The sequence below is a fragment of the Pseudopipra pipra genome, chromosome 19 (assembly GCF_036250125.1).
Source record: "Pseudopipra pipra isolate bDixPip1 chromosome 19, bDixPip1.hap1, whole genome shotgun sequence".
Classification (NCBI taxonomy): domain Eukaryota; kingdom Metazoa; phylum Chordata; class Aves; order Passeriformes; family Pipridae; genus Pseudopipra; species Pseudopipra pipra.
The window spans coordinates 8,000,790-8,025,094 of NC_087567.1; the positions used below are offsets into that span (position 1 = coordinate 8,000,790).

The 24,305-nt window shown below is 47.7% G+C and overlaps 2 protein-coding genes and 2 long non-coding RNA genes across 12 annotated transcripts in view; 3 read left to right on the plus strand and 1 right to left on the minus strand.

Annotated features, from left to right (window-relative positions):
- Nucleotides 1-3,925, plus strand: part of STXBP4 (syntaxin binding protein 4) — a 67,753-nt gene extending 63,828 nt beyond the window's left edge. For all 5 annotated transcript variants that reach the window (XM_064676016.1, XM_064676017.1, XM_064676019.1 and 2 more), the window contains one exon: nucleotides 1,088-3,925. In XM_064676016.1, the coding sequence (XP_064532086.1) occupies nucleotides 1,088-1,199 (112 nt within the window). In that variant the 3' untranslated portion in view covers nucleotides 1,200-3,925. The remainder of the gene's footprint in view (nucleotides 1-1,087) is intronic.
- Nucleotides 3,926-5,373: 1,448 nt separating this feature from the next.
- On the plus strand, nucleotides 5,374-13,537 carry LOC135424607 (uncharacterized). The gene is made up of 3 exons (XR_010435278.1): nucleotides 5,374-8,412; nucleotides 12,318-12,581; nucleotides 13,458-13,537. It is a non-coding gene; the product is annotated as an uncharacterized LOC135424607 (long non-coding RNA).
- Nucleotides 11,705-16,517, minus strand: LOC135424606 (uncharacterized). Its single transcript, XR_010435277.1, has 2 exons — nucleotides 15,057-16,517; nucleotides 11,705-14,956 (listed from the first exon to the last, which is right to left on the minus strand). It is a non-coding gene; the product is annotated as an uncharacterized LOC135424606 (long non-coding RNA).
- A 4,673-nt stretch (nucleotides 16,518-21,190) lies between these two features.
- Nucleotides 21,191-24,305, plus strand: part of HLF (HLF transcription factor, PAR bZIP family member) — a 35,828-nt gene continuing 32,713 nt past the window's right edge. For 2 of the 5 annotated variants that reach the window (XM_064676026.1, XM_064676030.1), the window contains exons 1-2: nucleotides 21,191-21,554; nucleotides 22,709-23,044. In XM_064676026.1, coding sequence (XP_064532096.1) covers nucleotides 21,449-21,554; nucleotides 22,709-23,044 — 442 coding nt within the window. In that variant the 5' untranslated portion in view covers nucleotides 21,191-21,448. The remainder of the gene's footprint in view (nucleotides 21,555-22,708; nucleotides 23,045-24,305) is intronic. The other 3 variants (XM_064676027.1, XM_064676029.1, XM_064676028.1) reach the window with 2 other exon arrangements.

The window sequence follows — 24,305 nt, forward strand, 5'->3', positions numbered from 1 at the left end:
GGTGTATATTATATGTACAATATTTTTCAGCTAGTTCATGCAGTGAACTTACATTACAGAATTAATCTTTGCACTGACTTGACTACAAAAACTGTGAATTTATTAGCAGGATTTTTTTTTTTAAGTGAAGAGAAGCTATTTCCTTTCCCAAGCACACATTATTCCAGAAGGGAGCAGAGGCAGTGTCTTGCCCACACACAGTATGGCTCACATGCACACACCAATCACAAGGTGTGCAGTGTTCTCACCCTCAAACACTAAACCCAGCCCATGGATCTGTCCTTACCCAGCCTGGGTCAGGCTCTTGCCATTCATAGAGAAGCTTTCCCAACACTGGAGAGCAGCTCAGACTGCATGTCAAATGTAGGGTTTAAGCCTTAAAAATCAGCACTGACACCCTTTTATTGAACTGGTCTAGAGGACATGTAAACATAATTGATTTATTCACCAGCCTTTTTCTGAAAGAAGAGGAATGACTTAATGATGCTAAAATAGTGATCATAGAATCACACAATGTGCTGGGTTGGGAGAGACCTTAAAGCTCATCTAGTTCCAACTCCCTGCCATGGGCAGGGACACCTTCAACAGGTTGCTCAGAGCCCCTTCCAGCCTGGCCTTGAACACTTCCAGGGTTCATGTTCTAAGGAGCTGAGCGTATTTCTGGGATGTGATTCCACATTTGCTCAGCTTCCTCCTGCCCACTGTTGCCCAAGCTGTAACTGGTGTGCTGGCCATGTGAATAACCATGCTGGAGTTTCACAAGACTCCTTTGTCTGGGCTGCACATCATTGCTGGATTAATTGTCTACAGCTCAGATAATTAACAGGAAATGTCACCAGTGTGTATCAGGAGTCTCATACAAAAGCATTCCCTCTGTATTGCGAAATGGGACCTTCAGTCCAGGTTCTGGCACCCAGAACACGCCACATCTTGTTTGTAAAAATCTCACAGTTCGCAAGAAAAGGACAATTCTGCGTTTGAAAGTGTCGTAACGATCGTTACAACTCCAGACCGCGTCTGGTCTTTCTTGCTTTGAGGTCTCTGAGCCTCTTTGGGGTTGCTAATGGCATTTCTGGTGTCTTTTCAGCCACGTGACACAGACAACATCCTGGATCCATCCCGTCACAAGCGCCCTGAGCTTGCTCTGCTCCGAGGAGGAGGAGGATGGAATGAGAGACCTGCCCGGGTCCAAGAGCTGAGGGCTTGAGGCTGCTGACAGGGAGTAGTTAGTCTGGTCCCAGTTCCTTAGTGAGAAGATGCCCAGGTTTTAATCTGCCTGCTTTCCAGTGTAATGTAGTTGTACCTGGTGACGTTTCTCCCCTTCAAGCTGGAGGAGGTTCTGCCATTTTTGAGGTGGGTTTATTGATGGGGGTACAAAGGATGCAGGTGGGTGCTGCAGGAGTCCTTAATCTGTCCCACTTTGGTGTGCAGGGATCAGTCTCACCTTAAGGCCCAGTCCAGTCTTTCCATGACTTCCCCACTGAAATTTTCACGGCTTTGGCCAACATGAGATTAAGATGGGACAGTTGGTGGTAGATTCCAGCTGATGGCTGACTGAGATGCAAGGTCAGCTGGGGTTTTTGAACCAATGCTGGTGAGTATAATGCAGGTGGCTTTACTGAAAATCTTTATTTTTATGAAAGAAATCTGCAAATAAGTTTTGCTAATAGAAATTCAGCTATTTGTTACAAGTATTGGAGCTCTGATGACTTTTAAAACGAATACTTATTATGAATAGTTGTTGAGCTTTAGAAAAATGAGTCTTTGATATCTTGTCAAGTGAAAAGAAAGTTTTTGGTAGAGGACACCATGCTCTTTCAACAATATGAGGCAAGAATGAAAATTATTCTACTTTTGTGCTCTGCTAAACCGATACATACACACATCAAATACTTCAGTGGAAGCTGTGAAGTTTCAAGTACAATGAAACCTGTGAAACCACCTCCAGGATCAGCAGAAATCAGTCACCTCCTCAGAGCTGGTCTTTAAGTAGAACAAAATCATTTTGTACACACTGGTGATGATTTAAAGAGGATAAAGAAAATGACGGGGGGTGCTGGTGCAAGTTAATGAGCAGGTTTGGGTTTGCCTCAATAGCACGGGATATTTTAAATCTCATTATTGACAGCACAGTGTCTGATGTCAGCTTTGTCAAATGTATGATTCTGTGCTGTGTTTTTCTGGAGGCTCTTTATGTATGTGTGTGTGTGTAATGGTGGGTGTTACTAATGAATGAAAGACAGGCCTGAACTCTGCAGAAGCACTGATGGATATGCCAAAGGAAAACTCTGACCTTCAGTGCAAGAGGGAGAAGGGGGCTGTGACAGTGTGAGGAAGGCACAGGCTGCAGTCACATCTTTGAGGTCTGTATTTCAGTAGATGTGTCACTGGATTTAAGAATCCTTGTCCTCTGAGGAATGGATATAAAGCTCAGACTTCCTCACAGTTCTGGTGCCTCAAACCACACGCTCTGTCCTCAGCACTGCAGAGCTGTGCCAGGTCAGGCACGCTGGAGCTGCTGATCCTTTTGAGTCAAAATAATACACCTTCTTTTGAAATCCAAGTCATGTCTCTGAATAGCAGTGCAGGAATCTCCTGCACTTGGTCTGAGAGCTGCAGACACATCACCAAATGTTCTTCCTGGAGGAACAGTGTGCAGCTCACAAAAGAGGCTTTTGCAGGCTTTGCTGGAAGTAGATGTCAGGATATATTGAATAAGCAAATAGCAAAAACTTGTTTTGTACTTTTAACTAGGTCAGACCCAAATTATCTGTGAATCTACACAGGTGGTGTGGATTAAGAAAAGCTTGCTCAGCAGACCCACAGTAACTTATATTTCTAAGAAAACTTCTCATAACAATAACACATGAATATTTTAGCCATTTTTTACCCCAGTGGCTCCTGCAGCTTCACAGCCTCCTTTGTGCTCCTGGAGAGCACAGTCCCAAGGGACAGAGCTTGTGCTTCAGGCTTGGACACTCCAGAAGCATTTTTATTTAAATCCCTTTTCTGCAAATGGCACAGACTCATGACCCACAGAGGACATGTGAGGCTCTGAATTCCTTGTGGTGTTTGCTGTAGCTGTAGAAATCATTTGGATGCTTTATGACAGCTCTTTCTGTTCATACTTCTGTGACATCCAGCCTGCACAGAGATTCCAGTTTTCCAGTTCTGCTCAGGAGAGATTGGAATCTCCACTTGCCTCTTTGCAGCCTTGATTTATTCTGCTTGTGGCTTTGTGACAACTCACCGGGTGTTCCGAAGAGGAGAAGCTATTTAGGGACGGGGGGCTGTGGATCAGGGAGGCTGCAGGAGCAGAGACTTCACGGGGAGCAGTTTAGAGCTGTCCTTCTGTTGGCTCAGCTGGAGGGGGACAGCTCTGCACGTGCTGCCTGCCCTTCCCGGGGAGCTGGGAATGATCCCGGGGGAGGCCCAGCCTGCTGTGCACCAGGGGGGATCTGCCTGCTCTGCTCCCTGTCCCCACCCACGGGTGAGAACGTGCCAGAAGCTGGAGCCTGTTTCCCCCCTCTCTCTTAATAATTTGCCTAGAAATTAAAGGCGTTAGAAATAGGTCTCTGCATCTCTCCAGCTACTCCAGTGAGCTTTTACCTCTCCACATAATCCACTAGTTCTCCGTGGTGGGGAATACATTTTCATACCTGCAATCTCCAAATGTTCTAATCTATTTTTGTACGCTGCCATACACTGTTTCCTAGGTTATTTCTCTTGATCTCCCCTTGTCTCTTCCTTTCTATGAAATAGTTTTGTGAAATTATTTTGATTAAACTGAACTGTGTATTTTGAGAAAATGGTTGTAGGGTAACTTGAACAGAATTTGTAAAGAGCAGTTGTCAACATAGGCAACGCTGTAAACAGCAACTTTTCATTTTTATTCCTGAATAAAAAAAAATTTAAGTAGAAAATATATTCAAGTGCATGTTGTATCCTTTAAAATAATGAAACTACAGCTTTAAATGGGAGTAGATCTGTCCCATGTAATATTCTTCATCTGATCAAATGCCTCTTGTAAGAGGCTGCTTTAGGAGTGGTTTGGTTCATTTCTTTAAGTCTGTCTCTGACACACAGGAGGTGCCTGGTGGCACTGAGGGAGGACAAGGAAAATCCTTTAAGAAAAATGCTTGTGGTTGTGGAACAGACTGGGCTGTGAAGTGGGAAAGACTGTCCAGGAGCTCAGGAAATGCTGTTCTGACTTGGCCTGTGAAATGTCTACTTTTCTGGGAACTGATGGGATTCTTAACACTCAGCTCAAGATACTCCTGCAGGAACATTAATCCTCACTCCAAACCAAGCACCAGAATTCAGTGGCCTTTTTGCAAATGCTGCTCTGAGTGACTTTTGTGTGGCTCTTCCTTAAGTCAGTAGCAAAACTCTGAGTCAGCTCAGGAGCCTTTGTTCAGTTCTGTGCTCCTGGTGCTTGTGTGTCATCCATTCCACCCGCTCCAAGGAGCATCAGCCTGACTGGGAATGAGCCCAGTTGCACCAGTTCAAACAGGCACCTGTCAGCCCAGGCACTGGGGCCAGCCTGGCAAAGATGTTTAGCAGCTTAAACACGTTGGTGGAGTTAATGGGAATTAGGCACCTAACCTACTTAGATGCTGCTATAAATGCTGCTAGGCATGTTTAGGTACCTAAATACCTTAGTAAATCTTTCCCCTTACTGCCTGCAGTGATAGCCTACCAAAAATCAAAGACCAGTGGCTAAAGCCTCACCTCTGTCCTCTGTAACCAGCTTTGCCTTTCCCTGGGGATTGTTTTCATGTTACACTAAAAATACCAGCCAGCTCACAGGTTGTGCCATCCAGGTTCTGTTCAGATTTTTGGTGGTTTGATTATTTACTGCTCATTCTACATTTTCCCCCCAAACAGTGGCTGATGTTGCCTTGGATTTAATAGGTTGGTATTTTCACAACACTCTTTTAAGGTAAGTTATTTTATTACAAGATAATGGTATTGAATTCACTTCCCACAAAGGTGCAGTGAGTTTTGTTTCATTCATCATTAAGTCATAAAATTGAAAAAAAAAAGGCATGGGCCAAAATCTGTTACAAATAGAATTTGTGTTTCCAAATATGAGGTTGGGAAGTTGAAATCATGATTTGATCAATGATAACCAATCGATTATAATCAATGCTGATTCTGTCCCCGTGGCACAGTATCTGAGTCAAAGCCAAACTAATTAAAGCTGATCATCTGAAGAGAGTAGATAAATAAATTTGTATCCCTCCTGCTCCCAGGTATGTTTTGGGAGGTTAGTTCTTGCCCTGCAAATTCTGTCGCATGCAAATTCTGAAGCCATGAGGCCGTGTATGATCAGGATCTCCATTTACAACTTCCAGGATTAGCTGAGGTGCTACAAGAGGGCTCTTCTGGGCCAGGGGCACTGGCCTGGAGCGGTGGCAGCACAGGGGGAATGAACAATTTGGTTTCTGATGTGGCTGAGGGAAATTGTGCCTCTCCAGGTAAGGAGAACTATCGAGTACCTTCTTTTGCCATATCCAGAAGGGAAAGGCAAACCAAGGGCTCTGGGGCTGGGAATGAGGACAGTGGCACAGTGTCAGACACATCATCACCACCTTGAACCCACAGGGCACAGGAGCTGGATCCTAAGGAGGGATCGTCACCAGGTGAGCTCTTCCTTGCTCTGGCAGCTTTGAGCTTATCATAGTGGGAAGTCCTCAATCCAAAAACCCAGTGTGCCCTGTGAAGGCACTGACAGGCTCCAGCTGCAGCAGGAGGGTGAGCAGAGAATGCCCAGCAGGGTGTAATTCCTGGCTAAAGCCAAGGCCACAGCACAGCCTCCTCCCTCTGTTTGTGCTCTCTGCATTCTCAAGTTGTGGGTGCTGGTGCCCACACAACCCACCTCTGCCTCTCCCCCTGCCCTACCCTGCTCTGATCACTCCCCTGGAGCAGAGCAGTTCTCAGCTGCCTTTTCCCTGCCACGTTTCCAAGGGGAGGATGGCAGCTCTGACAGCTCCCGAGCTGGTAAATTGAGTTTGCAGTAATCCCAAATACCTGAGATAAGAAGCACAGCTCTGCCATGGAGGCTGAGGGCTTTAAAAGCAGGGAAGGGCAGGGACTGGGATGGATGTACGTGCCTGATGTCATGTGTCCCTGCCAGGGCTGGAGCCTAATTGGATTTCACAAATGTGACTTCTGTGTCTCTTGATCACAAAGCCAAATTAAACCTCAAGAAGTTTTGAACAAATCCCTACCTAAAAGTTTGCCTAAAAAAAAAAAAAAAAAAATATGATAGACTCATTCCAGCCCCTCCTCTGCCCCAGAAGGGGAGCAAAAGGAAAACTTCAAACCAGAACTATTGCTTTAAAATAAATAAGCAGAGAAGCAAAGCACAGCCAGCAGATCTGCTGAATTCCTGGGTGCACTGAATAAAATCAGTCATGTGATAATGATGGGATTTTCTAGAACACCTTTTAGGCATGCAATTTCTGCATTAAATCTATTCAGACGTCCCTCGAACATCTGTTTCTTCTATAAAATGGGAGTAGCAGCCACTTTTTACAGTGCACTGACAGCCACAGATAAAAGCCTGGTAATTGCTAGCAGGGACTACTTCAAAGTTAACCTGCCAAGATTTTTAGGGCTATTGCACATGATAGCCCTGTGCTGGTTCACACAAATTTGGGAGGTGAGGTACATGTTAAAATTGTAGGTAACAGTGGGATTCAAACAGATTCCAGCCTCTCTTGAAGCCAGATCAGAAGCAGGCTGATGCCTGGAGTCACAGTAGCAGAGGGAGCAGAGTAAATCCCCTGATTCGCTGTTAATGTGACCTAAAATCAGTGGGAGCTGCTTTAGCACGTGGGTGCCACGAGCTGCTCTGCCTCCCTTCAGGGAGACACCAAAACACCTGCTAAAAGCCTGGATATCCCCGAAAGAGAGGAGCCATTTATAGCTCCTGCCCGGGAAGATCCACAGCTCTGCAGCAGCACGGGTCCTGGCTGCTTTTCATCCAGCTCTCCCGATGTTTATTCATGAGTCGGGGTGCAGGGAAGATGAAAAGGCTGCTGGCAGACTTCTCCCTGGAGTCTCCACTTGAAATGGTACCACATTTCCAGGGAAGCCTCACTTGTGCTCATAACAAGGCTGATCCTCATGGGAACACCGTTGTTCCTCTGTAGTTCTCAAGGCAAGCAAACATTATCCTTATTGTCCAAACACTGAGGCACAAGGAGAAGTCATTAAACCTCACCTGCTTTGGTGAGACCCAGAGCTGGAGTGAGATTATTTCAGTGCTCTTGAAAAGCCCAGTGGCAATCCTGTGATTTGCTTGGTGCCTCTGGGCTTTACAGCAGCTGTAAAATAGCACCCAAAAAACCAGGGGCACAGGGACTGCTGGCGCTCGAGCAGAGCAAGTTCTGCTGCAGAAAAGCCACCTGAGATCTATGTTTGTAACAGGGAATGGCAGGTATTGGAGAAAAACAAACAAACAAACAAAAAACCAAAACAAACAACTAAACCCTTGCCTTTATGAAAAGAAAGTGATGTTGTGGAGGACTTCTGAGCTCGGAATAGCTGCTGCCATCCTCTGTCACAGCCTCACTCCGTGAGCAGGGACAGCCAGGGACAGGCTGCCAGGGTGCTCAGTTCTTGTGTGCAACATCCTCTGCTAAGGAACAGCAGTTACTCACTGCCTGGAGAACCTACAGCCTGGAAAAAAAAAAAAGCTCAATCAACCCGATTTTTTGTAATTTTGAAGGGAAGAGTTTTAAATATTGAAAAGAAATCACATCTCCTGTTAGGTATTATAAAACTGGAAAGCTTAATTTTGCTTTTTTTTCTCGGTTGATTTGCAAACTCCCCTCAGTGCTGTCGGTGCTGCTGCTGCATCACGGGGGGCTCTCTGGGGGCTGAAAAGTGTGTTCTCCAAACAAACCAAAACCAGTGTTTTGTGCCTGCACCTGCAGTGTGTGTGAGAGCTGCACAACTCTCTCCCGTGAACTCATGCAGGTTTTATTTACTTTGTGTTCAAATTTACAAGCGCCTTCAATCAACAACAAATCCCACATGGATAACAAAGTCAGTGTTGCCTTTCCACCGTGGACCCTTTTCTGACACTTTATGCCAGAACTATGACATTTCCACAGATTTCTTTGGCTTTAAAACCCGTTCCCTGTGGCAGGGAGCTGTAGCACCTTCGAAGTTTCAACAGCCTAGTGAGAGTGAATTGTTCTAGGAGAGATTACTCAAGAGCTACTAATCTTAGCATAATAAAGCCTTTGACTGACTTCCAAAGGACCTCAATGCATGTGGTAAGTAAACCACTCTCACCTTCTTTCTGGTCTTTCTTACAGGAAACAAAGAGTGAGAGAGACAGCAGTGATGGAAACTCAGCCCAAGGTCATGCAGCAAGTGGTGGCAGAGGCTGGAGAGGTGAGCACTTGGTCACCAGCCTGGTGCTTCCACTGAACTGTCTCAGTAAGACTCCAGATCAGGTGTAAAAGTTTAAATTAGAAGAAAATTTTATTTTTCAAACACAGTATTAAAAAAAAAAACCACGGTGTTTAACTCTCCCATCTGGGTCTAACACCTCCCGCTCAAGAAAATTAAAATAATAAGGCAATATGGGCTTGCAGAAGGGACAGCTTTTGCAGGGAAGAACTCACAGAACAGAACAGTTGACAAGACAGTTAGATAATGACCCAGATAAAATGGTGGTGCTGGATGTCTGAGCAAGGCATCAGAGAAATGTTCCAAAAATCTTGTCTAAAAGTCTGCAGCAGTTGAAGCTTTGTTTCTGTTGCATGGAAGCTTTTTGGCCATGGAGGCACTGCTGTCCCCAGTGGCTCCAGCCCTCGCCAGGACAAGGAGGAAGGAGTTCCCCGAGGAGCAAAACAATCACTGAGTTGTACAAGCACAAATGCAAAGTGCTGTGAGAGGCTGATGGTGCTGAATGGAGCCAGGGGATGGATCCTTGTATCCATGGCACCTGAGGAGGTGACTCATGTCACAGCTATAAATACAAACCTGCTTGTAAAGGACACATTCTAGTAAAATCTGCAAGAGCTCAACACAATTCGGGTAATTCAGTGTTTGCTTCACTCAGGAACAAGTCACCAGCTCCTCTCTGACAGGGGCAGGGCCATCGGGTGTTAAGAACAGAGTTGATGGCACCTGGATGGAAAGGCAGCTGCAAATGGGATAACCATTAAACAGCTTCATGCCAGCTTATTTGCATCTTTCCTGGGAGCCAAGAACATTGCTCTGGGGTATCTGTGAGTTCCTAGAAGAAATCACAGACCTCATAAGGTAAAGCCATCAGGCAGAGCTCTGCTGGCAGGCTGGACTTCACATCAGCACATAGTTTGGGATGTTTGCACTTGGAGAGGAGACTGCCAGTTGCCTCCCCAGGAAAAAAGGGAAAAGGATAAAAGGCAACTTCTCCAAATTGAGAAGTGCCATTTGCTTCTCAGCTGAGGGGCTCTGTGCCCCTGAAGTGAATGCAAAGACATCTGGAGTTCAGACCATGCTGCTGCCCAGCCAAGGTAATGAGTGTGGAGATGTGTTTCTGCTCCTCTTCTGGTTAAATGGTGAGGGATGTGATTAAATCAGTGGGGAAAGAGAGCTGCATTCATGGCTGCTCTGTAGTCAGAGGTCTTTAAGGGATACACCCAGGACTTTTAAAAAATAATATACTGAATTCTGAATGATTTTTAGGAGACACAAACAACTTTCTCATTACAATGACCTTCTTCTCTCCCTGTGTTTAAATATTCCCTGGCTCAGTGAAGGTGGAAAAAAGTCAGAAAGCAGAGTTGGTTCAACATTACAAAGCTTTGAAAAAAAAGTAGTCATAGACAATTTCTTCCTCTCCATCCAGGGTCACAAAAGAGATGAAATCTCGCTGCTCTGGCAATTTTTTGCATGTGTTATTGTATGGCTTAAGATTCTGATAAAGTGGAAAGATAATCAAATTGGAATCCTATTTGTTTGTACCTTTTGGAATATTAGTAATTTCACAGTATATTAATTTTTTCCTAGATTAGTTTCAATGTGTAACAGCACTTGAGTTAACAGAGACACAGGGGCAGACAGTATTCCAACATTGCTGTGAACATCTGTTCTGAGTTACCAAAATTCCAGCTCAAAAACAAATATTTCCCCTATAAATCAACCCAAACATTATCCTGAGTGTTGTAACAGATGCAAAGCGATTCTGGCTCCCTCTGCCCTGTGGTTTGGCTCTTTCCTTAAAAGTGATGTGAACATATTTATTTAAACACTTCAAGAAATACACATCTGAAATGGCTATTTAAGCCTCCTTGGAGTATGTCTGATGTTGGTTCAAAGCTGATGGTCAGTTGACAGATTGTCTTATTAACTACAGATCCTGTGAATTAGTGTAAACTCAGGTTACAGCTTTGCAGATAAAGCTGGTCTAGAGCAACATTTAAACTCCCACTCAAGTGTTGTGAACACTTCAGCCCAGCAGCACAGAAACGATGACCCCGAGTTTGTACAAGGGGAGGTGTTTGTTTTGGGGTTTATATTCATCCTGTTCTGGTGTCCTTTGGTGAGTTCTTTGCCCCCACTGTTACTGCTGCTGCTCCTCTTTCATTTCATGAGCTAAATGAATCAGAAGAGGTATTGATTTAGCTGGGATAAAGAAATGAGATTTGTTTACTAAACATGAAATTTGGAAAAAGGCCTTGCAGGAGAGTTCCCAGTTAATGGCCTGAGTATGTGAATAAAAATGTTTGCTTAGGCAGAAGCAGCAATTCCATACTCTGAGGTGTTTAATTGAATTAAGCTGCATCTGAGCAACTGGGATCCAAATCCTTTTCTAGTTTTTTTTTAAACAGTTTCTGTGTAACAACTCAGCCAGAGAAGGAGAGAAGTGAACTATGGTACCGCAAATACCCACAAAATCTTGCAAAGAGGAAAGAGAAAAGTCCTTTTGGTTCCTCCCTCGTTGCACAAAACACGTTTTAGGGGCAGAAACTGTGCTGTGAGGATGAGGTTTTGGAGTTGTTAATGGTTTTCTGTCATAAATGCTTGGAGAAAAACAGTGTGTGTGTGCACTAAATATAACTGAGCCTTTAGTGCTGGTTGGGAAATGGGAGCTGCAGGCCAGTTCTCTCCCACAAACAATGGGAACACATGGGCCACACGGAGACACCAGGATGGCAAAGGGAGCACTCGGGAAGTGCCAGAGCCAGAGCAGGGGCTGCAGGGGCTGGGTCAGTCAGAGGAAATCACACAGCCATTAGAACTATCCCCTTTAAAAAAGATCTCAAAACCATTAGGAAGTTTAGAACCAGGTTTTTCCAAAGGCAATTTGTTAACTAAGGCATAAAAGTAAAAAAAAACAAAAACAAAACCAAAAAAAACCTGCATATGTGTAAACCAGCATAAAAGTGTGCATTTTGTTCAACATTTCTATTTGTAAAGAGATGGAAGCCCGTTCTATATGCAGTAGGCTGCATCCTTCTATGGCATTATACATTTGCTTTATATATTGTTAATTAGACCTAATTTAGGCCTCGGAAAAACCTCATTAAAATTCTGATTAGTGCTGCTGGCAAGCAGCCATCCAAAAAGCCTCTATTTTTTCCTTTGATAAGTTTGAAGCTGCTATAACAAACAGTAAAAATAAGATCACAGCCTTCTTTCTCATGCCAATCAACATAATGTATTCTCCAGGTCAAAGCCACTCGAGGGAAAATACAGGAGGAGAACATCTTTATTTCCCTCTTCATACATGCTGTCAGGTGGCTACAGAAAACTGGGAGTATGTTTATGCCCTTTGGCAGTTTAAAACAAACAAATAATACATATAAAACCCCAAACAAATTAAAAAAACCAAACCCATGAAACGGGCTATGAAAATGCTAATTGTAAGCGTTCAGTAACAATTTACTCTGCAAAACAGTTAAATAAAGGGGTTGTTAAGGCTTTAAAAATGAATGGGAATGAAAAGTAATACAAAGCTGGCTTAATATTACACTAGTTCTGTCTGATGTTTTCAGTGTAACTTTCAATACAGCTTGTACTCTAAATGCCTGACCAGGAAAACACATGGCACAAGAATATCCTTAGTCCAAATACAGTCAGTTATGAACCCATATCGCTGCAGATTAGAGCAGATAACTTTAAAAGAAAACATGGCATTGAAAAAAGGAAAAAAAAAAAGAAGTCAAAGGCAGAATAAAGCAACAAACAATAGCAGGGCTGCTCTGCTTCCTTGTGCCTGTGTGTGTGTGGAGGGGTTGTTTGATACAGCTGCCAGCTATCATTGCATTCACCTCAATTAACTCCAACATTTCTCTTTAATGCAGAAAAACAACTTTGCAGGGCCGGGCGCTGTTTGCGATGGCAAACACTGCGGGTTTCTGTCAGTGCACTTCGTTTCTGGGCACATCTGTCCTCGCAGGAGACACGAGCAATTAGCCTGGTCTTCCAGAGGAGCCACCAGGAATTGTGTGGAGCCGCTGACTCCAGCTGGGAGAGGCAGGAGGGCTCCGAGCCCGTCCCTGGGAGCACAATCCCCACTGTGCAGCTGCTCCATCCCACATCACTGCACACGGCGGCCCTGGACATGGGTGAGACAAAGCCAACACATGATTATGGGAAAATACCTCCTTTTTCCTTCTGATAAACACCCAACCATGCCACTGAAATCCAGCTTTGGGATGCCACCAGTAAAGCTGATTCTGTGTTGGAATATACATTAAAAAAAAATCCAAGTTACTAATACTCTGTTTTTCCAAGCTCTTTTAAACTGTAATCTTTAGAGATCTAATCAGACTTTCTGTACCAGATAAAGTAGGGAGATGCACACACAGAATCCAGGGTGCATTTGTCTCTTAAGACAGCATTCAGTCTGTGTGTTGCATTATGGTATTTGCATAAGTAGGTTTCCAAAAACCTGGGGAGCCTGGTAGGCTGATATTCAACATATCCATGTGCATATTCTGATCTGAGATAGCAACTAGTTTCCAAGTGAAATTTTTGATGAGAGATTTGAACAGAATGAAATGAGCCATAAGAAACGTGGTGATTTAGCAGAACCCCCTGGCTGGGGGGTACCCAGGAAGGGCACTGGCAGCAGTGACAGGAACCTGCTCAGCTGCTGCATGGAACTGAGAGGGGGAGTACATTAAAAAACTGGGGAGGGGGAAACCCCCAGTCTCATCAACAAGATTTAATGAATCTAAACCTGCAGGATAAACTGTGTATAGTTAATAAGGTGCATTTCTGCACCACTTGCTGCTGTTACGATTCTTTCATAAAGAGACATAGCATGACTTCAATGCCTTTATGTTTAGAAGCCTGATTTCTGTCTGTAGGAATTTTCCCAGTCTTCTGCAGAAGGCCAGGCTTTCTTGCCAAACAGAAGAGAGGTTTATCATGTTTCTGTGTTCTTAATAATGTAAATTCACAGGATTAAAATGCTTTCTGCATTTTTTTTTTTAAAGGGAAACCTGGGAGCAAGGTGGATGTCACAGAACTGATCACAGAAGTACAGGACAGAAAGAACCCCCAAGTTTGGGGTGGCTTTGCAAGTCTGAAGCCAGGGATACAAGTTACTTCAGTGACTTTCCCAGATCTCTGTTGAAAAACGTGGGTTTGCAGGATCAGGCTGCCCAGATCCAGAGCTGATAAGCCCATGCATGCGGAATACTTCAGGCTAAATTCTGCCTGACCTTCCCCAGCACCATGCCTCAGGCAAGCTCTCTGAAAGCAGCCATTTGAAGTCAGAGAAATCTGGGTCATTGACTTCAATAGAAACTCTGATTAAGGAGGGGATGCTCAGCTCCTGCACCTTTCACTCCTCCCTTTTGCTGCAGCTCTGCCTGGGGATGGGCTGTTTTATTCTGTGCTCGTGGGTGCTCTCCTGTCTCCAGTAAAACCAATGCCAAATTCCAAAATCAAACAGTCTGAGCATGTAAGAACAGCTATTTCTAACTGTCTTCCTGCAGCATGCGAGCCAAAAGTGAGAAAGGAAGAGGAATGGAGTGCACAGGAATAAATGGAAGGATCAAGTTGTTTTTCCCATTGGCACCAGCTGGGAGTTGTCCTTATTCAGGGGAAGGTCTGACTGCAAAACAGGCCAGCTACTCCCTTATCACTCATCTCAATCCAGTCCTGTCATCTGGCTGCTTACACCTACTGGGCCTAAATAATTTGCCAAGGCACCGAGGGCACGAGGTGCCTGGAATGGCCTTGAGAGGCTGGTTAATGCTTTACAAGGGTAAGGTTGCTTTAAAAAGCGTAGCAGAGAATTTGTTCCAAAACTGTAGTCATCACTGAGAGCCACACTTGCTGAGTTCAAACCAGGTCAGCTGCCCAGGCAAGTACATGTATTTGATCTACTGTCATGGTAAAGGCTGACTGTAAACTTTGGCAGGGAAAATTATTAATCTTTCAACTCGCAGCATATAAGCAATGACTGGTAATGCCTATTTTTCTGAGAACTGGAATGCCTTTTGGAACCACCCCAGATTACTTAAGAGAAGCTCCTCTGCCATCACCCAAAAGCAGTTCCAAACCTGTCTCTCCCACATTCAATTAGACTTTAAAAAAAAAATCAAAAATTAAAAAATAATAATAATTAAAAAAAAAGGTGGAGGCAGCTCATGGTTCATTCAACAGGCATTTTAGCTCTTGTGAGGAGCCACAGCAGCTCACTCAGCTGCACCCCGTGGGGACAATAAACATCCAGTTTTCGGTAATTCAGCGCTGTGGGTAGCAGCTTTCACTTGGAAAGGCAAGCAAGGGCTACATCCAGAACCTCTGGGAAAGGGAGGGAAGTGGGGGGCAGGCATTGCTCCTCAGTGCCTCCTGACCTTCTCTTCAGAAGTTGCTGCTTTTCAGCTCCAGTTGGGTGTGGGTATGTTCTCATGTGGCTTTCCACGGAGCTCTGAGTTATGCGTCACTTAACGGAGCTGGGAATGCGCTGCCACCCCAGGCCAACCTGGGAACCTTCCTCTGCCTCGGGACAATGCACTGCCATCCCAGGCCAACCTGGGAACCTTCCTCTGCCTCGGGACAATGCACTGCCATCCCAGGCCAACCTGGGAACCTTCCTCTGCCTCGGGACAAATTAGAACGAAAAGGCTGAATCTTGAGCCTCTTCAAATTCTCTTCGTTTTTTTTACTCAATCCCTTCATCCATCGTTTTGGCTCCCAAAGGGCTGAGGTGGAGATCCACTTTGTGGATAAACCAGTGGGTATTTAAAGTACTGTGTAAACCATTTGCTTTTCCAACCTGTCCTGTGCCTTGACCCAAACACTTGTTCTGCATTATTTATCCCCTCCAAATTGTAGCTTGTTCTCTGTTCACCTACTTTTGCAGTTCTTTTCTCCAGACAGAACATATTTAACAGAACCTAATAGAGGAATTAAGTGACAGTGGCAGTCCAGCTGTGACCATACACATACCTGACCAGAGGAGGTTTTGCTCAGGTTTGAAAGATTTCCCACACTGCACACACACTATTGGCTTCCATTTAACCATGAGAGAGAGAGAGAAAAGCCTGAATTCTTCAAACCAGTCTATATTTAAATACATACAGAGCTCTAGATCACAATCTGTGTGGTACCTGTGTCCCAGCACAGGAGCAGGTGTCTCTCCATCTACCAGTATCCACATTTCTGCTGAGCCATGATTATTGCATTGTCTTCCAGCCCCACTTTTATCCCACTTTTACCCCCTTTTAAGTTTTTTTTTTAATACAAGCAGGTCCTCTGGAAGATACTGGTCAGCTGGATCCCTAAAAAAGCCTTTCCCTCCAGCTTTCTGCATGGGGAAAGAAAACTGCAGTGATGTTTCCAGGAGATATTTCAGGACAGAATTCCCAATTTCCATTACAGGCTATACCAGTGCAATGGGCAGGAGAACAGGAACTGCTGCAGAACAGTGGAGAAAACTCATCTTGCAATCTGTGCTGAAGGTTTGTGGTTTTTTTTACCTAAAACATGCAGTGCCTTCTTTGTAAAATGAGCTTAAAGTAACTTGGGGCAGGGAGGCAGAGGGGAAGGACAGGGACTTAATACTGAGTTTTAAACGAAGGGGCATGAGCAGATTCAGATCCAAGGGCAGGACAAGGTGCAGGCCAGGCCAAGGGTCACACAAACGCGTCACCGGCGGTCCCGCTGTCCCTCCAGCTGGGACATCGCGACCCGAGCGCGGCCTCTGAACCGCAGCGCTGCCGGAGCAGCTTCGCCCCCGCGGGAGCGGCACCGCAACCCCCGAGGGGCCACCGGGGCCGGGGGGGCTCCCGACACACAGAGGGCACGTCCCGCACGGTCCTCCCGGAGGGGTCGGACACGGGACACGGCGGGGACAGGGCGGGGACAGGGCGGGGACACGGCGGGGTCGCGGGAGGTGACGGGGGGGCGGCGGCGCTGCTGCGCTCCAGGGGTCGGTGCCGGAGCCGCCGCTCCCGCCGGCGGGACCCCGGCAGGAAAGACATCCCCGTCCCCAGCAGGGACATCATCCCACCGCGGGACACCCCCCATTTCGGCAGGATAACCCCCCCTCCCCTGGTGGGACACCCCCGACAGATCGCACACACATCCCCTCCCCCTTCCCGGCAGGACATCCCTCCTCGGTCGAACCCCCCCCCCGGGAAGGACACCCCCCTCCTCCCGGCAGGACACCCCTTCTCCCAGCAGGACCCCCCCGGTCGGGGGCGGCCCCAGGCTGGGGGTGTTTGGGGGGGTGGGTTTTTTAGGGGGGGGTCTCTGTGCGCGCTCCCGCCCCTGGCCCCGCCATTGGCCCAAAGTAGGTCACAGCCCGCGCGCGCGCTCACGTGACGGCCCCACGCGCGCTCCCCCCGCGCCGCGTGACCGGCGGGGGGTGGGGGGGGAAGGGGGACACCCGTGTCCGTGTGTCCGTGTCCGTGTGTCCGTGTCCTCACCCCTGCCCAGCCCCAGCGGCCGGTGCCGCGCTCAGCGCTTTGCGGGGGTCGCGGTGTCGCTCCCCCGCCGAGAGCGCGTCCCCGGGGAACGCACCGGGAAAACCCCACCCCCGTTGGCCGCCCCAGCGATGCCCGCGACCCGCTGGGCAGGGCACGGGGCTGGGGTTGAGATTGGTAAAATTCATGGATGCTCAGAGCTGTGCGCTGATGGGTGTCCATGGATGCTCAGAGCTGGGCAGGGATGGGTGTCCATGGATGCTCAGAGCTGTGCACTGATGGGTGTCCATGGATGCTCAGAGCTGGGCAGGGATGGGTGTCCATGGATGCTCGGAGTTGGGCAGTGATGAGTGTCCATGGATGCTCAGATTTGGGCAGTGATGGGTGTTCATGGATGCTCAGAGTTGGGCAGGGATGAGTGTCCATGGATGCTCGGAGTTGTGCAGTGATGGGTGTCCGTGGGTGCTCAGGGCTGTGCAGGGATGGGTGTCCATGGATGCTCAGAGCTGGGCAGGGATGGGTGTCCATGGATGCTCAGAGCTGGGCAGGGATGGGTGTCCATGGATGCTCAGATTTGGGCAGTGATGGGTGTTCATGGATGCTCAGAGCTGGGCAGGGATGGGTGTCCATGGATGCTCGGAGTTGTGCAGTGATGGGTGTCCATGGATGCTCAGAGTTGGGCAGTGATGGGTGTCCATGGATACTCAGAGTTGGGCAGGGATGGGTGTCCGTGGGTGCTCAGGGCTGTGCAGGGATGGGTGTCCATGGATGCCCAGAGCTGGGCAGGGATGTTTGTCTGTGGGTGCTCAGACCTTTGGCAGGGACTCCCAATCCAACACCTGTCCAGATGGGATGGCCCAGGGCTGTGGTCACCTGGCAGTCCCCAGCCCCTGCTGTCTGCATGGCACCAGAGATATCTCATGGCTGTGTCCTGAGCACACCTTGGTAGAAGGACCCCTGAAAAGTGTAAAGGAATTTCAAGTTTAAAATCATCTTCTAGAATTGTCTTTGCTAAAGAAAAGACATTTAAAAAAAAATCTTAATGGTACATTAACTGATAGGTAATTGGTGTGAAAAGAATAGGATCTGTGGGCCATATAAATGATCCCACTTCTGTGATGGAAACAGCCAAGAGGGCTGATGGAATCAGACCAAAAATGGGCTGATATTGGGGTTTTTTTTCTTAATATGACACCCATCAAGATAATTTCTATACAAAAACTAAGCAGCTGCATAGTCTTTCATAAATCATAAAATAAACATTTCATGGGTGAATGCTCAGCTAAGAACACGTGCCAACAAAAGAGTATTTTGGTTGGAAAATGGAGAAATGCAGGTAGTGTATCATTAGCTGTGTTTTGTCTTGGTTGGCCTTACCTGGACTGCAGCATTTGGGGTCAGCCAGTGGTCAAAATAGCACAAAGGAATTGTAGCCAGTACAAATCAGTAACCTGTAGGTACAGACAGTGGTGTCCTGACAGTCTGGAATTTAGGCTACTTGGGAGGAAACCTGCCTGTGCGGTAAGGCTGGAGTTAAGTTACTGCTCCTGTTGTAGTGTGAAACTGAAAATAACAGCTCCAGCACCCTGCTCAGGTACTCACTCTGTTCAGCTTTTCTGACGGGTTCATAAATCAGGAAGAGTTGTTTTGGCTTTCTCACCCAGGAGATTCCCAGCTCCTGGGTGTTGGGAATGCGGGGTCTGTAACTGTACACTGTGCTCAGTGTCTGGTTCTTCCTTTTGTTCCACTCTTGCACTGATCTACACGTAATTTTCCCCATTTTGTGTCAAGCAGTGAGGCAGTGCAGGTTTCCCGTCATTCTGTTGTGTTGAAAATGTTGTTTCTTTCTGCCTCAATCTGAGTTTCCTTTGCACCCCGAACTTATCTTGTTAGTGGTGTTTCCCAATATCCCCATTACATTTACATCTTCTGTTCTGTTTACTCCTCTTCCCTGCTTATCATATCTCCTAAATGTATCTATTTTTCTTTATGCAGCATAGAAGAAACATTCTGTACCACATCTGCATATGGATTGGCAATCGCCCTAAGCTTTATATCACTCATCTGTACCTCTGTAATTAAAGGTTTCCAGTAACCAGCAATTTGGCTTTCTGAAGCAATATTGGTAATAATCCAGTGCTTTTTTTTCTTGGTTAGGTGACCCTTAAAAACTCCTGTGCTGATACTGTCACACTCCTGCTCCAGTCATGAGCCATGTGGCATCTGTGGCATCCAAAGGTTCTTCACAAGCCCTGCTCAGCTGTGCCCTAAGTCTGTTCATGTCACTCCGTTCTGCAGGGCCTGATGGTTACAATCCCCAGTCTTCAGGTTTTTGGTTGTGCCAGTGCAGTTTTATCGATTTGAATGTACTTTGGACTTTGATTAGTCACTTGGTTTAGCCAGATCATTTGATGACACGCTGGTCAGTGCACGGAATCACGGAATCACGGAATATCCTGAGTTGGAAGTAGAAGGGACCCACAAGGATCATCGAGTCCAACTCCTGGCCCTGCACAGGACACCTCAACAATCCCACCATGTGCCTGAGAGCATTGCCCAAATGCTCCTTGAACTCTGGCTGTGACTACTGCCCGGTTTCAGTGCCAAACCACCCTCTGGGGGAAGAACCTTTTCCTAGTATCCAACCCAAACCTCCCCTAACACAGCTCCAGCCGTTTCCCTCGGGTCCTGTCACTGGTCACACACAGAATAGCTACAGGGGAGAATACAACTCACACTCAGGGCAGCTCTCTGTTCCTCAGGCAGCTTTTATTTCTAAATACTGGGCAGTTAATGTACATAATTTACCTTTATTTCCTTATAGTGAATATTTATTATTATTTATATTTGTTTGTGGTAAAAGAACTGTCTTTTGAAGAAAGAGTGACAATTAAATACAGATGGTAAAGCTTTGAAAAATGCCATCCAAAAAAAGACAGGTGAGAAGAAGGGAGATACAGATGCCCAGAGGCACCTGAAGGGTGATGTTACTCTGGCATGAGTACAGTTCTTGTGCAGCCTGCACGGCAGGTGGCTAAAGGCCTGAGCAGATGGAAAGTCAACTGTGCTTGCAACAAGGATCTCGGCAAGGGGAGGAAAGTCCCTTCTGAGGCAAAGTGGAATCTGGGAGTCTAGGTGGGTGACAAGTTGACCATCGGGGTGCATCAGGAAGAGTGTGGCCAGGAGGTTGAGGGAGGTGATGCTCCCCCTCTGCTCGGCCCTGATGAGGCCACATCTGGAGTGCTGGGTCCAGTTCTGGGCTCCTCAGTACAAGAAAGGTGAGGAGCTACTGGAGAGGGTCCTGTGGAGGCCATAAAGATGTTGAAGGGTCTGGAGAATGTCTTTTATGAGGAGAGACTGTGGAGCTGGGCCTGGTTAGTCTGGAGAAGATCTTATTAATGCAGATAAATATCTCCAAGGCGGGTGTCAGAGGATGGTGCCAGACTCTTTTCAGTGGTGCCCAGCAACAGAACAAGGGGCAATGGCCATAAACCAAAATACAAGAAGTTCTGCCTTGGCATGAAGACAAACTTCTTTCCATGCAGGGTGGCAGAGCCCTGGAACAGCTGCCCAGGGAGGGTGTGGAGTCTCCTCCTCTGGAGACGTTCCAAACCTGCCTGGATTCGTTCCTATGTCACCCGCTCCAGGTGACCCTGCCCTGGCAGGGGGTTGGACTGGATGATCTCCAGAGGTCCCTTCCCACTCGAAGGGTTCTGCGAGATTATGGGAGCCAACCCTGCTCGCGGTGGTGACAGCGCTGTCACCCTGGGTACCTGGGAGAGAAGCACTGGGAGGCACTGGGAGCACTGGGAGCTGCAGGAGCTCCGCGCAGCTCCAGCCGACCCCCGCAGTCCCGAAGGCCGATTCCCCCCGACACCGGTGAGAGCCCCGCGCCCGCCGCCCGCCCCTGACCCACCGGGGTCCCGCTGCCCCTCACGCTCGGCTGCACCGCGTGCGGGGGTCAAACGTTCAGGGCTCGTTAACATCTCATTAACATCTCATTAGCGCATCATTAACATCTCATTAACGCATTCCTCCCGGTTACCGGGGAGACACGGGGAGGGGAGCCGCTGAGGGGGGGGGTCAGCCCGCGGTTTGTGTCCCCCCCCCCCGACGCCCCTCACCGTGCCGGCCCCGCGCGTGCCGGGGCGTGGCCTCAGGGGGTGGGAGGGGGCGTGGTCCTCCCCGGGGTGGGCGGGGCGCGCGCGGCGGGCCAATGGCGGGGCCGTTACCGGGCGTGACGTCAGCGGCAGCGGCGGCTGCACGTGCGCGCGGGGCGGGCGGGCGCAGAGCGGCGCAGAGCGGGCGGCGGGAGCGGCGGCGGCGGAGCTGCTGCTGCTGCTGCGCGACGGAGGGGCCCGACCCGCAGCCCGGTCCCCGCAGCCCTGTCCCGCGGCCCCCTCAGCGCCCCCCATCGCCACCGGCCCCGCGCCCGGCTCTCCGCGGCGCAGGAAGGGGGGAAGGAAGGGAAGGAACCGCTCGCCGCGCAGCTGCACCCCCCCCCACCCCCTCACCCCTCCTCCTTCTCCTCCCGCCTCACACCGACCATGTCGCGGCCGCTCCCGCTGAACCCCCCGTTCCTGCCGCCCACCTACGGCGTGCTGAAGTCGCTGCTGGAAAACCCGCTCAAGCTGCCGCTCGCTCACGAAGACGGTGAGGCTTCTCCCCGGGGGCAGCGATCGCTCCCTCGGACTCCCCCCTTCTTGGGACCCCTCGGGGGCCGCGGCGTCGCTTTCCCTTCCTTTCCCTCTCCCCCCCCTCCCCTCCCCCGGGCATTAAGCCCCGGGACGGTTCGCTCTGCGGGGCCCGACCTAACGGGACGCGCCCGGCGGGATGAGCGCGGAGGGCCCTCGGTGCCTCCCGGGGCGGTGTTGGGTGTTGGGACCCCCCCGCTCCATCCCGGACCCCCCCAGCAAACCCCTGCCGGCCCCGCGTCCCCCCGGGGCTTAACGGGAGAAAGTTGCGGGTTCTGCGGAGAGCGGAGGCACAACCGCGCCGCGTATTGCGATGGATCAAAACCAGAAACCCCAGGGAAGGTCTTGCAGAGCCACAAGGCTTCTTCCTGTATCCTCGGCTTCCCGAGTCCCATTCCCAGGCTTTCACCGGGGTTCTTGCGTGAGGTTAAAAATAAAACGCCGCGAGGGCTCGGTGGTTTGACAGGAAGCTTTATCAGTTCGGATTTCTTGCAAATCCCGTAGAGAAATCAGGCGTTTCGCTTCCAAAATGTGTATAGGAGTCACTGGGTGTTGTAAAATGGGGAAGCATCGGTTTAACTTTTTCTTTGCTTCTACCTTTGAGTTTTTTGTTGTCTCTTGTGCACATCAAAATCGTGTTCTGTCAAGCCTTTGCCACTGTGTGTTGGTAACGTTAGGAAGTGCTGAATTTCAGGGCTTGTGAAAGGACCAGCAAGACTGGGACCTTAATTTAGCAACATGTCAGGATAACAAATTCTGGGTATTTTAGGTTAAGACTGTTCCTTTTCAACGGAATACACCAACAGCTTCCAGTTTGCTGGAGTATTTATACTCACTTTTAAGTCTGTTGAGTACTTATTGAAGCTGACATTCAAAGCCATGCATGCAGTGGAATTGTTAACTAAAAATAGAGAGAGATCTCATAAAACATGGTTAGATCCAGCAAAGGTGCTCAGTTGGCTCAACTGTCTGTCAGGTAGAGGGAATCAATATTTCTGAAGGGAGTATTCCTTTCTTACCATCTGTGAGTGCAGCAGAAAGGATGGAAATGTAGTAGCTAATATTTTAATTACTATGCTCTTACGTTTTTATTATGTTTTTTTTGTGTTGAAGCATTCGGTAAAGAAAAAGACAAAGAGAAGAAGTTAGATGATGACAGCACCGGTACCACAGTCCCTCAGTCAGCTTTCTTGGGTCCAACATTATGGGACAAGACACTGCCATACGATGGAGACACTTTCCAGTTGGAATACATGGACCTCGAAGAATTCCTCTCAGAAAATGGCATTCCACCCAGCCCAAACCAGCACGAGCCTAGCCCACACCAGTCAGGTCTCCAGCAAGCTACCTCAGCATCACCTTCTGTCATGGACCTCAGCAGCAGGGCTTCTACTTCAGTCCATCCAGGCATGGTGTCGCAGAACTGCATGCAGAGCCCGGTCAGACCAGGTAAATCAGCCCTAAGAACTCCCCTGTGGAATTTGGCAGGAGCCCTCCTCCCCAGTGTAAATCAGTACTTCTCCCTGTGCACTTGACAGGCAGCTTAGAGCACATAGGATTCGAGTCACTCACAGTCCAGAAAATAAAAATAATAGTTCTTGTTATCGCTAAGTTGCTCCACCAGGATTTTTGTTTAAATTATCTAAGGAAGCTGTGGGAATTCCAAGGAAACTTCTTTCCTTTGTTGGTAGCCTTGCTGTTAGCATGTAAAAAGAGCATAGAATGGCATAGATGCCATAGTGTTAAATGAGCAGGGCAAAGGACTGTCAAAGAGAACATGCCTTCAGCCAGTATTGGATGTGAGAACACAGGAGTGGGCAGTTATTTTGGAGTTAAAGCTCAATGCTTCCTATTTGAAATTTTGACCATAATCTTACTCTCTGTTGAGCAAAGTAAAATTTGCCACAGGAACTGCATTTTGGAACTACATAATAATCTTGCTTAAATTGGCATAAACTTGAGTGCAACTCTGACCTGAGTTCATAACTTGCATCTGTAGTCACCTTAAGCCTAAGAAAACATCATGGACTCCAAGGTCTGGTTGTAATGCACAATTCCAACCCATTTGATGTCAGTGGAAGTCTTCTATTAGTTTATTAGCACTTGAGATCATCCCTTTAGAGACACTCGTACAAATCCAGAATAACTGCTCTGGCTTGACACCAGCATGGCTGAGATCATGGCCAGTGGAATAGTGTCAACACTGAAGTTTGGAAAACATGAAGCTTTGCCTTTTTTCTTTAAAGAAAAATAAAAAATACCACCGAGAGTGACTTATTTATTGTGCTCTTCTGCTCACACGAGGTGTGCTAGAGCAAAGTGTGCTCCTGGCAGCAGGAAACCACTCCTCTACTTCTGCTTGATCGTTTGCCATGCTCAGCGTGTGAAGTCATTGTCAGAATCATCTGATAAGGAGGCAAAATAAATAAATAGAAGGACAAAAGTTGTGGAGCAGGGCGAAATAAAAAAGTCTTGCAAGGCTGTAACATTCCTGTCCCGTTAAAAAGAAATTAAACCCCCCCCAAAACCTCTCAAACCTGTCAACAGACTCCTTGGCCCCCCCCATCAGAAGTGTGTGTTTGGTCACGGATTTCATTTACTTTTACTTTCTGTGGATTTGACTTTGCTTTGCATTTCAGTTTCAAGGCTTTTCATAGTTAACTAATAACTTCTAAGGGTTTCCAAAGTTAAAATATATTTGGAGTTGGCA